General features: G+C 38.5%; 1 protein-coding gene and 1 long non-coding RNA gene across 4 annotated transcripts in view; one reads left to right on the forward strand and one right to left on the reverse strand.

The window, feature by feature from the left end:
• The window catches only part of LOC140118760 (uncharacterized), a 33,634-nt gene extending 30,204 nt beyond the window's left edge, over positions 1-3,430 (reverse strand). For all 3 annotated transcript variants that reach the window (XR_011853255.1, XR_011853254.1, XR_011853256.1), the window contains exons 1-3: positions 3,240-3,430; positions 2,342-2,459; positions 1,144-1,248 (exon numbers count right to left, since the gene is read on the reverse strand). This is a non-coding gene — a long non-coding RNA (uncharacterized lncRNA). The remainder of the gene's footprint in view (positions 1-1,143; positions 1,249-2,341; positions 2,460-3,239) is intronic.
• Positions 3,261-17,578, forward strand: part of CRYBG2 (crystallin beta-gamma domain containing 2) — a 104,966-nt gene continuing 90,648 nt past the window's right edge. The window contains exon 1 of the mRNA XM_072137059.1: positions 3,261-3,769. Within this exon, the coding sequence (XP_071993160.1) occupies positions 3,558-3,769 (212 nt within the window). The 5' untranslated portion in view covers positions 3,261-3,557. The remainder of the gene's footprint in view (positions 3,770-17,578) is intronic.

Consider the following 17,578-nt stretch of genomic DNA (forward strand, 5'->3'; position numbering starts at 1 on the left):
ACCTCCGTATTATGAACCCCTAGGGCAGTGATGGCGAACCTTTTAGAGGCCGAGTGCCCAAACTGCAACCCAAAACCCCGCTTATTTATCGCGAGGTGCCCATCAAAAATTAAAGCAGTAACTTATTGCTCCTTGTTCAACAACTTTCAATCATATTGGCCTCCTGCGGACAGCAACACAGTAGAAAGATGGAAATTTTTCATCATTTTAGCTTCTTTCCAGTTCACCTCTGTACACAGAGAATCGTGGGGCCAGCAGGAGATCCTCCAAAAATAATTCGACCCTGTCTAATTCTCCCTCTTCCTACAGTCCCAAGTAGTGACGTAAGTATCAAAATATGACTTAAAGCATCATCTTTTAAGTTGCTTGGAACTGCAGGAAGATTCTTTGAGTCTTGTCTGGTGTGCTGGGGCAATGGCCTGGGTGCCCACAGAAAGGGCTCTGAGTGCCGCCTCTGGCACCCGTGCCATAGGTTCGCCACCACTGCCCTAGGGCATGTCATAGCGTTTGTCCCTCTTTGGACTCATTCAAATGGGTGTTTTCAAGTATGCATTGCATCTACGATTTTTGTGGATAGCATACTATCACATTGTTTCTGATGTATCTATTCACTGGTCTGCTGTTTTTCACAGACTTGTAATCTGCATGACAAAAATTGTCGCATGCACTATTTGTTCTTCAATGCGGACCACAGAGCTCCATAAAAGTCAAATGTGTCCGCAGGTTTCATGGAATCATCTACAATATGACCTGTACATGCAGCCTGGAATACGTTGCTAAAAGGAGGAACACACTCTGGCAACATATTGGGGATTATCTGGCGACATGAGCACGAGACCCCAGCTCAGTCACATCAGTCAGGAGCACGAAAGTTCAAGCACTTCTGTGGATGCTTGTTTTATTGAAATACAGACAAATCTGTGTGACCTTTCAGCTGTACAGGCCTTTACATGGCCGATTCTAGCATATTTGCTGCCTGAGGCGAATATTAAAATGCTGCCCCCCCCCCCACTTCTGTTTCATTGTCCGCTCCCTGTTCAGTAAATGCTGAAAACTTTACTAACAATTAACAACCCCACAGACAGCTCACTGACACTATGTGACTGGCTACAGGTTCTGGGAGTCATTAGTGGCATCTAGTACCTTATAGGAGGACTTTATTCCGGATTCTCCAATCCATGACGTATCACGGCTGAATTCATGGCCAGATATCTTCAGCTCCATGCAGAACATCTCCACCTGGCATCCCTAAAAATACCACAGTCACTTACAGTATAAAGTCTCCTGGATAACAACACTGTGCTCCTAAATAATATATACCCCTCACAACACAACTGACTACATTAATACAGACCCCCACCATTTCGTTTAAGTGATGCAAAGTAATTTATTGTATCCTATAACTAATATATCCCACCCCGTTATGTTACATATGATTTTATATATATAGCACCCCCCTAATTAAAGAATATATACTGTATATATAATAATTTATTTTTAAAGGCCTTGTTATTCACCCCCCCCCCCCAATTAAATATACAGTTCCCATATATTTCCTCCCAGTTTAATTAATATCTTCTTCCGATATTTAGATCCCCCTCAGTTTAACTATATACAGCCTCCCATATATCCCCACCCCAGTTTTATTATATTTAGAAGCCCCCCCCCCCAGTTTTATACAGCCACACATATATAAATATATACAGCTCCCCAGAAAAAAAAGAATGTGCCCCCATATAAATATATACAGCTCCCCCCTGTATAATCAGAATCTGCCCCATATAAATATATACAGCTCCCCCTTTATAATCAGAATCTGCCCCATATAAATATATACAGCTCCCCCTTTATAATCAGAATCTGCCCCATATAAATATATATAGCTCCCTCCTGTATAATTAGAATCTGCCCCCATATAAATATATACAGCTCCCCCCTGTGTGATAAGAATCTGCCCCCATATAAATATATACCGCTCCCCCTGTATAATCAGAATCTGCCCCCATATAAATATATACAGCTCCCCCCTATATAATCAGAATCTGCCCCCATATAAATATATACAGCTCCCTCCTATATAATCAGAATCTGCCCCCATATAAATATATACAGCACTCCCCTATAATCAGAATCTGCCCCCATATAAAAGTATATAGCCCCCCAGTATAAAACGAATCTGCCCCCATATAAATGTATACAGCTCCCCCCAGATTCTGGCCGCATATACATGTATATAGAAGCCCTCCACATCTATCGCGTTGTAGAAGTATTAGCCTTATTAGCCGCTTATTAGCCAGATTTAAATAATAATTGTCCATGAAAAATAATAAAACATACTTACCTCGAGACAAGCTGCTCCCACGGCTTGCAGCTCCAGTCTTCTTGCGGCTCTTCCATCATCGTCTTCCCCCAACTTCGCTCAGAGACACAGGCGGCGTGACGTCCTCATTGCTTATTTTCTGTGGATAAAAAATGGTCCCTGGTCATGTGATGTCTGAGTAATCAGAGCTGTGTGTAACTATCTGTGTGACATCAAATGAGCAGGGACTGGTACCCATCCACGGGATTTAAACAATGAAGTTTCCTGCTGAATCAGAACAAGCAGAAATCTAGAAAACTATGCGGAATTGATACAGAAAGTATATTGGAAAATTGTATAACTTTTTATTACACAAACAGTATCAATTAGTTGCTGAAAGGTTACACCCCCTTTAATCTGAGGTGATGTAAATAGGATTGTCTCATACGCCAAAATGAAGTCATATCCATTTTTAAATTGAAAACAGTGACACTAAAAGATGTGAATGAATTATTACATTTTGTGTGTTTCATCTAGTGACCAGGACTGTGATAAAATATAATTATTATGCTTTATTTATTATTCCACTTTATTCCACTGCACTTTACAGACTTTACAGATGTGTTGCGTCACGTTTTTTGATTTCAAAGGCTTCAGCCTTGATCACATGCTGAAGTTACATTGCGTTTTAGCAAATGCAGTTGAAATGCAATGTAACCTCAGCATGTAATCAAAGCTGAAGCCTTCAGAATGCGTCAAAAACACATAAAAAAAGTGACGCAACGCATTGTGTGAAAGCATTCCGAATCAGTTCTTAAAAGCTATCAGCGTCTTGTTCAGTATGACAAGTATTCAGTATGACTGCAGTGCCTGACCACACCCACATTAGGTGCGTGGCTGAGCCAACTTAGCTAATGCTTCTCTTTGATGATTTACTTACGTAATCACATCTTCAAATGTCTTGTAGGTGTCCTGGACTTGTTTGACCACTGCTATTCTGTCAGGTGTAGTATCGTTAACCTTCAGAGCAGTGGCAATGAAAGGGTGCCCTCCACTCTGCTTCACACACCTGTCTGTCCTGCCGCTGGCATCCTATGTGGTGACAGTCACAGCCTGAGGAGTCAGCTGAGCGTCTCCTGCCTGCATATTTCTCCTCCAGCCCCAGGGATTAGGCAGCCTCCTCCTCCACCTCATTCTTGGTCTCAGCTAAGTAACTCCAAGTCTCTTGTGGACTAAGATCTACAAACCCCCCACCACCATGGCATCTACAGCACCAGAATCCCCAAGCAGCAAGAAGCAAGGACTAAAGAAGAGGCTGCTTAGGTTCTTCTCCAGGAGTGAGGGCAACTTAAAGGAAAAGCCCAGATCACAAAGCGAGGGTGACAACAAGAACCCCACAATTGAGGAGGCCGGGCAACTCAACCGGAAAGCCCGGAGCAGTTGGAGTGAGAAATGGAGCAGGAAAGAGAGGTAGGTGGCATGGGCACAGTATTCACCACCTTACAAGGGGCCAAGACCTAGAGGGGTGTTGCAACAGAGTAAAATCTACACACTCAAAAATATTTCCTAAATACCAGTTTTTAATGAAATGTTTGTATCACATATTAAATCAGTGATCCTTATGATGGTATGAGTGTTTATACGACATAGAGATCACACTACATCCATAAAGTACCCAGATAGGTAAGGGGAAAGATTTAGTAAGGCAAACTAATCTCTATTATATAGCAGATAGGTCCATCCAACATGTCTAACCCAATCTCATGCACCCTCATGATGGGCACAACATGTTTGGGAGATCCTGATTACGGTCTGTAATAGGACACTACTACCGGTACTGCAGTTCTTATATATACAGCACAGTGACGTGCAAACACTTAACTGAAATTGTGATCTCACCGCCCATTACAATATGACTGTGATACCCATAAATGCCAATGTGCATTTAGGAACGGTTGAATTTTTTACTTTTTAATTTCCCTGTGTTTTGTGTAATAAATAACTTGTACATAGTTCTGTTTTATGCATTTACACTTATCTAATATTATCATGGATAAAGGAGTAATGTGTACAGGTGGATTTTAACACATAAAACTCCAAATAAAAATCTGTCTAGTAATCACTTTAACGGGAACCCGTTGTAAAATTATTTTGCACTTTTGGAACAAAGCTTATATTTAGGATTTGCCCTGAACTTCCATTCAACTCAAAATGGACTTCATAAATCTTCTTAAAATGTGGTGAGAAAAAGTAGATGTTTTCCTGTTCACATGAACATTCCCATATTGTGGTCCATCCAATAAGGACTTTTTGAGTCTGAAATAATATAGAATCTGATGCAAATGTAAATGTGACCTTATAGATCTCTAATTCATAGTCATGGTTATATGATTATTCTGTAGAGCATTATGAACAGTAGTCACAGCACAGGAATGAACATGATTAAAAATTTTGATAAATGAATCAAGTTGTGCGAGGCTTCACATATATTCCATTTTCAATGTATTTGCCTAAATGAATTTGAGTTATAGTTTTATTTATGGTTTGTCATATCACTAAGATCTCTTTATGGAGACTTTTCCAATTTAGGATATAATGCAAATATCTTTTCCAGGAAGGGATAAGGAAGACATTGCATCTAAGCTACCTTGTAAGGCAGACCCCTTAACTTCAAGCATAACTTTCAAGAAGCCAAATGACATTATGCAGGATTTAAGCCAAAGCAGTACAGACAGTTTGTTCTTAAGTTGAATTTGTATGTAAGTCGAAACTATATTTTATAATTGTAGATCCAGACAAAAAAAATTGTAGCCCCAGTGATAATTGGAGTTTAAACATGTTTTGCTGTAATGGGACCAAGGATTATCAATAAAGCTTCATTCCAGACACTTTACAGCTGATCATTGCTATCTGGGACTATAGTAAAGCATTCAGAAAGCTTCGCCAGAGGTCAGAGGGGTCTGTCTGTAACTATGGGTTGTCTGTAAGTCGGGTGTCCTTAAGTAGGGGACCGCCTGTATATCTATTCCAAAAAGAACAGAAAAAGAGCACCTGTGGGGTGTTCACAGGCCTGAAGCTGTATTGAAAAACATACACCGAAGTGGGAGAAAAAGGTGGGGGAAGATGATCTACCACCTCCTGGTTTGCATTATTTTCCACAAGAGGGGCCATTAAGTAGAGAATTGCTTGGGAAGCTTGGAAAAGGGGGGGGGAATAATTTGTAGGATGAATCTATATTGCTATTGCAGCAAACGCCCACCAGTAAAACCACGGCCGGGGCGGGCATCGATCGTGGGTGTTACCCTGCAAATGTCCCCGTCAAAGTTGTGACGGCAGCGCCTCCATATTGGATTTGAACGCCTCCCCTGTGAGGGCGGTGATCAGATACCATGACAGCTACAAAGACCCAAGGCTGTCTGATTTTAACTCATTCATTACAATGTGCGATTTACATGTTGTAATAAATGTGGAAAATGTGTATGGTAGGGTCAATCAGACTACCTAGGGTTAAAGTACCCTAAAGGGAAAGAAATTGAAAAAATAAAATTGAAAAATAGTAAAAAAAAAAAAAAATTATATATAAAAATAATAATAATTCTAATCGCCCCTATTTTCCTAGAACTGATATAAATATAAACAGTAAATATCATAAACATGTTAGGTATCCCTGCTTCCAAAAAAATATAAAAAATTCTATAAAAAGGGATCAAAAGGCCGTACAGTCCATAAAATGTTAGCATTGAAAATGTCATCAAAAGTCTAAAAAAAATAACACCATACACAGCTACATGAAAAATTTATTAGCACCAGAAGATGGCAAAATGAAGAATTTTTTTTTGTACAGGAGGTTTTAATTTTTGTGTATGTGTATCATTTATGAAAACATTATAAAACCTATATAAATTTCATATCCCTGTGATCGTACGGACCAAAAAAATAAAGTAGACCTGTCATTTGGGGTGCACAGTGAAAGTTGTAAAATCCAAGCCCACAAGAAAATGGCGCAAATGCATTTTTTCTCCAATTTCACAGCATTTGGAATTTTTTTTTCTGCTTCCCAGTACATGGCATGGAAAATAAAACAATGTCACTATGAAATGTAATTTGTTACACAGAAAACAAACCATCACACAGCCCTCTACATGGAAAAATAAAAAAGTTATGGATTTTTGAAGGTGGGGAGTGAAAAATGAAAATGCAAAAATGAAAAAGGGCCAGGTGGTTAAGTCCATATATAAGTCCATATATACAGTCCATTTCAAGGTTCATTTTTCCTACATTACAGTCTAATATTGTGGGAATGTGCATTGTGGTCAGGGAATATCCGTGTGAACCACTACATTATTATATGCCAAGGACTTTCTATTGTTTGATTTGTATGTTTGGTTATGCACCACAGTGGGTAAATAACAGATGCTGAGGGGACATATGCTCTACAGTCATAATATTGGCATCATAGCTGAATGTGGCTATGTCAGCCATAGATCTGAAAGTTCATGGCAGCTACATTCCTTTAGAGGTTTTATTTTACTGATCCTGTATATTTTAGTCTTTCAACATCAATAGTGTTGTATATAATGTCACTATACATGGATTAGCACGGACGGCACTGAACCTACTACATAAAAGAGACATACCCAGAGCTTATAAAGATACCAATTAAGTATTATAGCAGCTTTTGTTGAGAATGGAAACTCCCAGAAGCCTACCACCTGAGGTAAACAGTGTGGTGACATCTGACACTTTTGGTGACTTTACAGAAGGAAGTGTGCACAAATAGAAAGGGAAATAGCATACTATTATTTTTATACATTTTTTTCCAATTAATACAATAGTTTCATTAGCAGGGGCTATCTTTTGCTATACTCAATGATTATCTATTAGCATGGTGGTACATTATTTCTACAACCAATGATACCTGTTTATTATTGTACTTTATCAACTCAAATGATCTGCTCGTTGACCATTCAGAATACGGGTCTTTTTTTCTTTATACAAGACGTGAGAATGTGTAAAAGAGATGTGGTTATTATAAAGGTGTTTTCCCAGAAACAAGACTTTTCCATATAACTGCTGAGGGCCTTACCACTTGGCCCCCCACGAAATGTGGGCCAGGGGATTTGAAGTCCCCCTGCTTGTTTGAGAGAGGCAGAAGTTACTGCTTGTTTGGCAAAAAAGTTGCTATCTGATCCTGGATGTAAAATGGTTTTCCCACCTGATGCTGCCCTGGGGAGATTTTAGCTGATTGTTCAAGGTCTGATATTCACATCTGTGGTAGATTAATAATGCATGGAACACATAGCTTATCAGATTTACAGTTTATGGAGGTTCAGAGCAAAAAACCCTTTTAATAATGTTTATTTTCTTTAGGGTTAAACCTTAAGCCATTCTACCCATCTTCCCAACAATATTAAAATGAAACTTCTTATAATACACTAGTTACCCTTATTTAATGAAATTGTTGCCTATTTCAGGGAAACCTTGAAAAAAAAACATTAAAAAGAGAGATAATTTGTGTGAGGAAATACTTTAATTGTAGATAAATAAATTTACAAATGATATCCCCATTTAGAAAATACTCATGATCTGTTTTAATTAAAATTAAAAACTGGTATAACCGGTGTAAATAGAGTAACATATCAAAGTATATTACATGTCAAACCCAGCTTCTTTCAGAAGAGCATGTATTAAAGGGCTTTTCAAAATACCTCTTTTTAATCTGATAAATATATCTGCACAGGATTCATTTTAACTTTGCATTACCTGTTAAATTAACGGTATTTGTGCGTATTATAAACCATTTCCCTTAAAGAAGTTTAAAAAACTTTAAAATCACAGCCCCATACTCTGGTAAAGATGCCAAAGGGAACCTGTCAACAGAAATTCAATAATACATAAACTACTACCAGTGTGCTGTCCAGCCGATGACCACCTGTAAGATCAGATCACTTTCATAATGACAATCTCACTAATGGTGAGCGATGTGCTCTCACTGAACTGGCCAAGAATTTGAAGATTATGATAAAACCTGCTGATAAGGGGAAGAAGGGGGGGGGGGGTTGATTGTCATTTAAGAGATTCCTACATTCTAGAATCCATAGCATAAGAGCATTACCAACCCACCTGGGCAACCTGTCATTGCAGGAATAAACTCCATTACTTCAAATTTATCACATTACATTTTTTACAGAAATATGTTTTAAATATAAGTTCCCACATCCAAGACACTACTGATTTCATTAATGTCACTTTAAATTATCCATGGCATAGTACCTACTTTTTTTTAACCATGGACATCTGCTCTTTATATATTCGAATATCGATCATAATCTTGGAATACAAAGATCCTCAAAACTTGCCTTCACAAACCACATTTATTTTAGATGCAATACAATTTATCCTTACTCACAATTATTTTTCTTTTCAATCAGATATTTATCTTCAAACAAAAGGGACAGGCATGGGTACTAAATTTGCACCTAGCTTTGCAAATTTGGTTGTCGGTCATTTAGAGGAAACATTTCTCTCCTCACATCCCCTTTACGTAAAATGTAAAATCTATAAATGTTTCATTGATGATATCTTCATTGTATGACAGGGTACTATCGATGAAATTAACATCTTTGTACGAGACCTGAATGATAATCCATGGGGCTTAAAATTTACACATACTGTGACAAATGATAAAGAAGAATTTCTTGACATAAAATTTTTTCCCAATTCAAACAATGCACTCAATACATGAACATTCTTCAAACCCGTGGATTGTAACGGTTATTTAGATTTTTTGAGTGCACTTTAGGAAATGGCTAACAAATGTCCGTAATGGACAGTTCAAAAGAGTACGAAGAAATTGTACTAGTGAGATTTCTCTGAACAATCAAACCTATTGGTCAGAAGGTTTAAAGACTCAAAAACATAAAGACTGTCTAGATAAAAAAAAATTAAAAAGAAAATCCAAAAGGATCACTCAGAACCAAATAGCTTTACGTCAAATTTCATCTCTACATTTTCTTAACACTTGTCTAAGATAAAAAAAAAAGATCCTTAACCCCTTCCCGACTTGCGCCATACTAGTACGGCACAAGCCGGGTCCCGGTGCATGGAGAGGGCTCGCGGGCCGAGCCCTCTCCATAGCAGGTAAGTCTTTGCTGCATATTGCAGCAAAGGCTTACCGGTAACACCCGCGATCGGTGCTACCGTTTTCTTGCCAATCGATGGCGGCAATGCTACCGGCGGCTTTAAAAGGATGCTGGTACATGGGCACCGCCACCTTGCCACGGATCGTTACTCCCTGTGACGTTGTGACGTCATCGGGGAGCGGTGATCCGTTGCCCGTCTTTGGAAGACCCGAGGCGGTCTTGTTTTAACCCATTCATTACAGAATACCATTGATATCAGAATATCAAAATATAATAACGGTTTTTCACTGTGTATTACCCTGTATCGGAAAATAGCGCCCAAAGTAAAAAATGGCACTTTTTGCCATTTTGAAAAATATAAAAAAAATCTATGATAAGTGATCAAAAGGTTGCACAATCCTAAAAATTAAAGCAATGAAAACACCATCAAAAGTTGCAAAATTGACACCACCCACAGCTCCATACACCAAAGTATGAAAAACTTATTACAGGAAGTTTTAATTTTTGTAAATGTATGAAAACATTATAAAACCTATACAAATTTGGTATCCCCATGATTGCACCGACCCAAAGAATAAAGTAGACATGTCATTTGTGGCACACAGTGAAAGCTGTAAAGTCCAAGCCCACAAGAAAACATTGCAAATGCTTTGTTTCACCATTTTCACTGGATTTGGAATTTTTTTCCCACTTCCCAGTACACGGCATGGAATATTGAATACCGTCACTATGAAGTGCCATTTGTTACGCAAAAAATAAGCCATCACAGAGCTCTTTATGTGGAAAAATAAAAAAGGTGGTGAGTGAAAAATGGAAATGAAAAAACTAAAAAGGGCCAAGTTGTTAAGGGGTTAACAAACATTGGAGCATTCTACTCCATAACCCCCATTTAGGAAAATTTTTTAGCAACATCACCTTGCATAACTCACTAGCACCTAGTCGCCTGAAGAAAGTCAATAGTCATGCTATAAAAACCAAAACATCCTTTTTTCCTACTCTAAAGGGATCCTTTAAATGCGGGCATGCTTTTTGCAAATGCTCATCTTTTGTTATATACCTTTTGTAATGTACCTGTGGGTTGCAGTATATAGGGAAAACTACCCAATCACTCAAAAGCTGAGTGAATGGCAACAGGGCTAACATCCAAAAAGGGTTTCCTAAACACAGTGGGGCACATTTACTTACCTGTCCCGTTGACGCCGCCGATCCGGAATGTCCGACAAGGATTCGGAGCTGCCACGATTTACTAAGATCGCGCGTCCAATTTCCTGCATGTGTCGCTTCCCCGCTCAAGTCCACCGAAGTTCACCTTCTTCTTCATGGTGCATGTGAGTGCTGATCTTGCAATACAATTGTGAAAGTTAAATTCATTATTCAACAATAGTTATTTATTATAACTGCTCACACTTATCTTTGTCTATAAAATTGGATTTGCCTCATTGCTGAAGTTTTCAATTTTCACTCTATTCTAATGAACTTTGAAGTGACATGTAAATTAACTGTATAACGTCATGGAGGTTGAGAGTTCAACAAAGAAGTCAAGATTTTCCTGCCGCAGATCACCCATCTGGAGAGCCAGTTATCATGTACTTGGATGTAGGACTGACAAATAAAGCCAAAGTGGCATTCTGAAATTAACTTAATTGCTGAACTCTCCACCTCTGACTTTTTACAACCTATTTTCTGGATGATGGCATGCTGGTTTGTGTGGAGGTGAAGGGGAAAATAATCTTAATTACTAATGGTTTGCAAGTAATTGTGATTATTTCAGGGCTTGTATGTAGTAAAATTGGTGTTGAAGTCCTGAAAAGAACAACTCTTTTCTCAAAGAAATAAATCCTCAACTAGACCTTTCAGCATAAAAATTCAGAAGTTATGCCTCTGAAAAGTTTCCAATACTAAAAAGGGATTTTCTCCAATAGTTATTTTGCTCTGTAAAATTGATCAAAGATAAGAAAAAAAATATATGATAAAATAAATTAGGTATCACCATAATCGTAGAGAACCAGATAAAATATTATTGTGAGCGGGCAGAAAGTGTACTAAAACTCCAATACAAAAATTGTTGATTTTGTTTGTCAATAAGCTATAGACCTCCAAAATGAATTATCTATACAATGTATCTCACACTGCAAATAATAAGCCTTCATATGTTCACATTATCAAAAATAAAAATTTTTTATAGCCTGTAACAATGCAAATCTGCTCTTAATGGCACTGCTTCCATTCCATGCCTTCAATGTGGATATGTGGAGAAAAAGGGAGGGGGACAGAGAGAAACAGCGCTACCTCGTGCGATGTTATCCTTGGTTAGTTTCGGGGTGCTCTTGAGTAAGAGCTGCTCTTGGGCGAGATTGGCTACTCACCTTTGCTGGTTGTGCTAGAGACAGGCACAACGTTTGGTAAGGCATATGTGATGAGTAACCGCTGCCACGTCCCTACCCTCGCCCCAAGGTTGGGTAACAAGGGCATATAGCAAATGGGCTGGAGGGTAGGTCACTGCTTGTACCACCCAATGTGTAAAAATGTCTGGAAGGCGCTGGTCCTCAGGGGTAAAAGGTTTCCTTTCATTCAGAGATATTTTGGACAACGCGTTTCGCACTAAAATGAGTGCTTCCTCAGGTCTAGGCTTGTTGTGCTGGAGTGGTGCAATAATCTCCACTCCACCACTCCAGCACAACAAGCCTAGACCTGAGAAAGCACTTGTTGTAGTGCAAAATGCGTTGTCCAAAATATCTCAGAATAAAAGGAAACCTTTTACCCCTGAGGACCAGCGCCATCCATTTTTACACATAGGGTGGTACAACCAGTGACCTACCCTCCAGCCCATTCCATGCCTTGTCAGGTGCCCCATAGAGCACTCGGGAGAAATTGGGCATCAAACTTTGCTGAGCATTTCATCATTTAATTGTGAAAGTGTCATTTTTGGCTTAAATGAATGTATTTCCCCCCCAAAATTCTAAAGTTTCTAAATTGCACTTCCATTTTGTTTTAATCCATATGAAACACCCATATGAAGGGTTAATAGACTTATTAGAAGTTGTTTTACATAAGTAGAGGGCCGAAGTGGGGTAATTTATGGGGTTTTATTGTTATTTAGGTCTTTCAAAGTCCCTTGAAAGCTGAGTTCTCCCTCACAACGAGTTTTGACGATTTTTATGATAATAAGAAAAATTGCATCTAAAGTTCTAAGCATCATAATATCCTAGAAAAATAAGAGGACACTTAATAAAATGTGTCATCATAAAGCAGACATTCTAGAAATGTTAGTTATCAAGCTTTTTGGGTAGTTTAACTATCTGCCTCGAAAGCAGAACATTTCAAACTTTGAGAAAAAAGAATCTTTCTGAACTTTTGCCAAAAGCAAAACTTATCACTTGAAAACAATCTCAAAATCACCCGGATTTGTTAAAGTGTTCCAAACTTATAACCAATTGGTGACAGGTGGTGATAAGGGGTTTAAACATAATCACACTGACCCACAAGAAACAATAATAATATGTTATCGATGTTGTTTGGTGAATGGGGTAAAATAATGATGTAAAAAACATTGGGGCGTTTTTCATCCCTCCCAGAAATAGTTTAAAAAACATTTGTCAAGTTATGGACTCCACAAAAAATGCACCAATGGCATAAAAATAATAAAGTTATGGCTTTATGAATTTTGCCAAGAAACATTAAAAAGTTGGAAATAAGTTCAAAAACTGTTATCCTAAACTGGCTGTGTAGTTAGGGGTTATAGGAACCTTCTTCTGTTAACTCCATTATGACCATCATCTTTAGACAACTGGTGGCGCAGGTATTAATGCTGCATCAATGCAGGTCCTCTTTTATGATCTCATGAGGCTATACATAAAGTAAAAAACAATTTATAAATTAACATATATAAATACATATTAACCTCTTATTTACTGCCCATACTGATCTCTCAGTCGGTCACTAAGGGGCCTTAGGCTAGGCCAACGGGTTTCTCCGTCGGGCTAACCTACAGTTTGCACGGACCCCCTGTGCAGGGAAGAGCAGTGCCCTGGCTCTCATATGATAACCGGACCCTTCTCTAACAGTCTGGATCAGAAGGAGTTACGATCCAGCCTGTTTAACCCGTTGGATCCCGAGGTCAATGCTGTGACTGCGGGATCTACATACCTTTAGAGGGAGGGGGCTCCTTCCCTCTCATCCCGGTATCCCCACAAAGGGATTGCGGGGTGCCGTCTTCACTGCCGGCAGCCGGGGGCCTAATTATGGTTCCCTGGGTCTGTCATTGGAATGTGCCTGCTCAGGGTTGGACCAAGTAGCTGCCTTTCAGCCATAGGTTAACACTTCTAAAGCACTACAGTACATGGTTATTGCAGTGTATTAGGAGGAATTGAATTGTAGTGATTTCATGTTCACTAGTTCGTATGATAGCGTTAAAAAAAAAAAGAAAATAAAAATTAACAATACAATTCATTAAATCACAATTTTTTTGCCCTTTTGCAACACATAAAAAATGTATTAAAAACTGATCTATAGTTCAAACAGTCCCGAAATTGGTAGCAATGAAATGTCAGCTTGTCCCGAAAAAATTACACCTTAACCAACTCAGTACTCCTAAGTATGAAAAAGTTATTGGAGTCAGACTATGGTAAAAGTAATAATTTTTTTTTGGTACAAAATGTTTTAATTTTATGTAAAATCTATTAACAACTAATAAAACCTATATAAATTTGGTGTTACTGTCATTGTCCCAAACCAAGGAATATATTAGAGATGCCATTTGGAATGTCCAGTTAAAGATGTAAAAAAGGAGCCCACAAGAATATGGTGCAAATGCAGGTTCTTGTCAATATTACCACATTTTGAATTGTATTTCCACTTGGAAATGGCATGGAATATAAAATACCCTCACTAAACAAAGTAAAATGGAAAAAGCCAGTGGCAAGCGATTAAAATGTCCCCTATACCACATGAGATAAAAAGTTTACAAATTTTCTGGCATAAAGGTTTGTGGTACCTGAAGCCACGTTCACATGTGGCATTTTGGTTGTGTTTGGAAACGCAATCCCAAGGCTCCATTCGTGATAATATTTGTGTTTCCAACATGTTGACTAAATGTGAAATAAATGCAATCTTACCGCAACATATGATTGCAGGTGGAACATTTGGATTGAGTTTCAAAACGCAAACCAAAATGCCATGTGTGAACGTGGCCCCAGGGGCTCTACAAACACGTCATGACACCTGAAAACTACAAAAGCTTGATGGCCCTCCTTCCCTTCTGCTTGGTTACTAAGGGGTTAAGCCCTTAATGTAACCCCTTAATGACCTAACTCATTTTTGCTTTTGTGTATTGTTTTTTTGCTACTTATCTTTTTGCATACATATCTGTATGTGGGCTTATTTTCTGTGTAACAAATTGTACTTCTTAATGTCAGTATTTTAAGTTCCATGCTGTATACTGGAATCAGGAAAAAAATTAAAATGCGGTGACATTGAGAAAAAAGTGTTTGTTTTTCACTGTGCCGTCCAAAAGACACTGTCCATGAGGTGTGATGTCATACCTCACACGTGATGTCACCACCCTCTGCAGGAAGGTAGAGGGCAGTGATGAGAGGTGTGAATAATTAGCATCCCGGTGCACTGGCTGCTTCTTATAAGTCAAGATTAGAGAAGACAAGAGCCAAGATCAAGATGAAGATGTGTTGTTTAATTTTGATTTAAGTTAGTGGTAGATTTTCTTTAAACCTTGTGTAAAAAATTTTTTCCAAACATTGCTACTATTTTGTGGACTGACGATCTTTTGATCACTTCTTATTTTACAATTTTTAGTTGCAGAATGAGAGCAATAAGTGACATTTTGGCCATTTAAATGTTGTATTCCTTTATAGAGCTCAGCCCCAGAGATACTAATTTTTTAATTGTGAAAGAAAAGGGATATTTGGATGCAGCTGACAGCTAATGTGTTTATGATTTTTTTCATTTATTTTATATCAGATGTACTGAGTGATGTTTTTGGCTGGGGGGACATCAATAGCTGGCACACAATGAACATGGTACCAGCTCTTGATAAATTCCCCCTGTTAATGAGTGGTCAGAATGACACATCTTTGTCTGTGGAGTCGACCTGTTAAAATGTGGGTATTTTTAAAATCCTGTACCGAACCCGGACCCCAACCAGTAATGCCCAAAGCATTTAAACTACTGTGTATGTGCGGGGCAGGGTCAACACCCCTAGGGTACCGGGTTATGGTGCGGTGAGAAAACTCACCTTGACCTGGCCAGAAGGCAGCCCCATGTCCTATCTTTTGCTCGATTGTGGCTTTCTTTGCAGAGGGGGAAGGTTGAGTTTAAGGCTAGGACTTGAGCTGATGTTCATCAGCACAGGAGGTCTCTCACCATGGCAAGATTGCTAAGGTAGTGGGAGTGTCCTAGGCCTACCAGCTGACCAGGACAAAACAGTATTCTATCTTGTTTTGTAGGAAGTAGTATTAAGAAAAAGCAGATGCAGAGAGAAAGCAGATAGATTATAAATGTGTCTTAATTTATCCTTCTTCATTTTGTTTTTAAGAATACTTTAGAAGACTTGATTAGGGTCACCAGGTTGGGGGCTCTAAGCCATATCAGCAAAGGGCATGCTAGTTTAGGGGCCTCAAGCACATGAGCCTATACAGGAATGTGATCCGACCACACAATTTGCAGCCGGATCACAACCCCCATAAACGTCTATTGAAACCGGTCACTGTGTGGTGAGCTGCTTGGCTTTCAATAGAAAGGAGAGGATCGCTCACCTTTCCTCTCTCCTGCAACCGACTGTATGCCTTGCTGGGATAGCATATGTTTGTTTCCATGAGGCCTAAGATTTATGTTGTGTTACTACATTATGTAGGGTAAATGTAAAATTTTCATTGGCTTTTAATTTATTTTCAGAACTGCACATTTAATTCTGCAATATATGAACTAACTTCTACTATAAAACAAAAAGTAGGTATAAGTTGGAAATTTAAAATTTATAGGAACAATTACTAGGTAAGAATAGGAATAAATTCCCAATAGGGAATGCATAATAATTGAGCCTACAGGACCGCAGTCATCCCTTTTTCTGTGTGTCCATGTAATAAGGCTAGTGTGCACCAAAGTGCACCAGAGAGGCCACTGAAAAGTTTTAGCATTAATCCTATTGAAATGTAATACTGTATTTTGCTCAATAAATATTACTGTAAGCATTTGGACACGATTGGAAATAGATCTCATACCATATTCAATACTTTTTATAGTTTCCATACCCATATTATTAGTTGGGATATAACCCAACCTTGAAAAGAAGTTATGATTTTTGTTGAATAAGATAAAAAGGTTTGTACAGAGGGATTCCAAGTACACCATGCTTCATCCTAAACCCATTTCCTCAATTTAAATTTTAAAACTGCAGAATTAACCGTACAGCCTTCTAGGGTTGTCCATTTATCTAGTCTATATTCAATATCTTCTTAAAATTCTGTATTAAATGTACAGGCATACTGGTTTTCAGATAATACAGGCAGTCCCCGGGTTACGTACAAGATAGGGACTGGAGGTTTGTTCTTAAGTTGAATTTGTATGTAAGTCGAAACTGTATATTTTATAATTGTAGATCCAGACAAAAAAAAATTTGGCCCAAGGGACAATTGGATTTTAAACATTTTTTGCTGTAATGGGACCAAGGATTATCAATAAAGCTTCATTACAGACACCTAACAGCTGATTATTGCAGTCTGGGGCTATAGTAAAGCATTCAGAGACTTCATCACAGGTCAGAGGGGTCTGTCTGTAACTATGGGTTGTCTGTAAGTCGGGTGTCCTTAAGTAGGGGACCGCCTGTATACATTTTTATAAAGATCAGGATTACAGATTATGCCCCAGCAGCCTCTAGAACAAATAAAGTCTCACAATCACAATATATTCACAGAACATACAAATAAATCTTTGAGAATCTCAAAAATTTAATTCTTCTTTAGTTTTTTATACCCCTTACATTCCAAGATATTTACTTAATCATAATCATAAAGTAAATTTATCACATAAATTATGCAGAAGGGCTCCGGTGGCGTTACCACAACCCCACCACACTCTGGATACATGCCCCCAGAGCACTTCTAACCTGCCCGCCCCCTCCCAATGA

Source organism: Engystomops pustulosus, chromosome 2 (assembly GCF_040894005.1).
Source record: "Engystomops pustulosus chromosome 2, aEngPut4.maternal, whole genome shotgun sequence".
Lineage (NCBI taxonomy): Eukaryota > Metazoa > Chordata > Amphibia > Anura > Leptodactylidae > Engystomops > Engystomops pustulosus.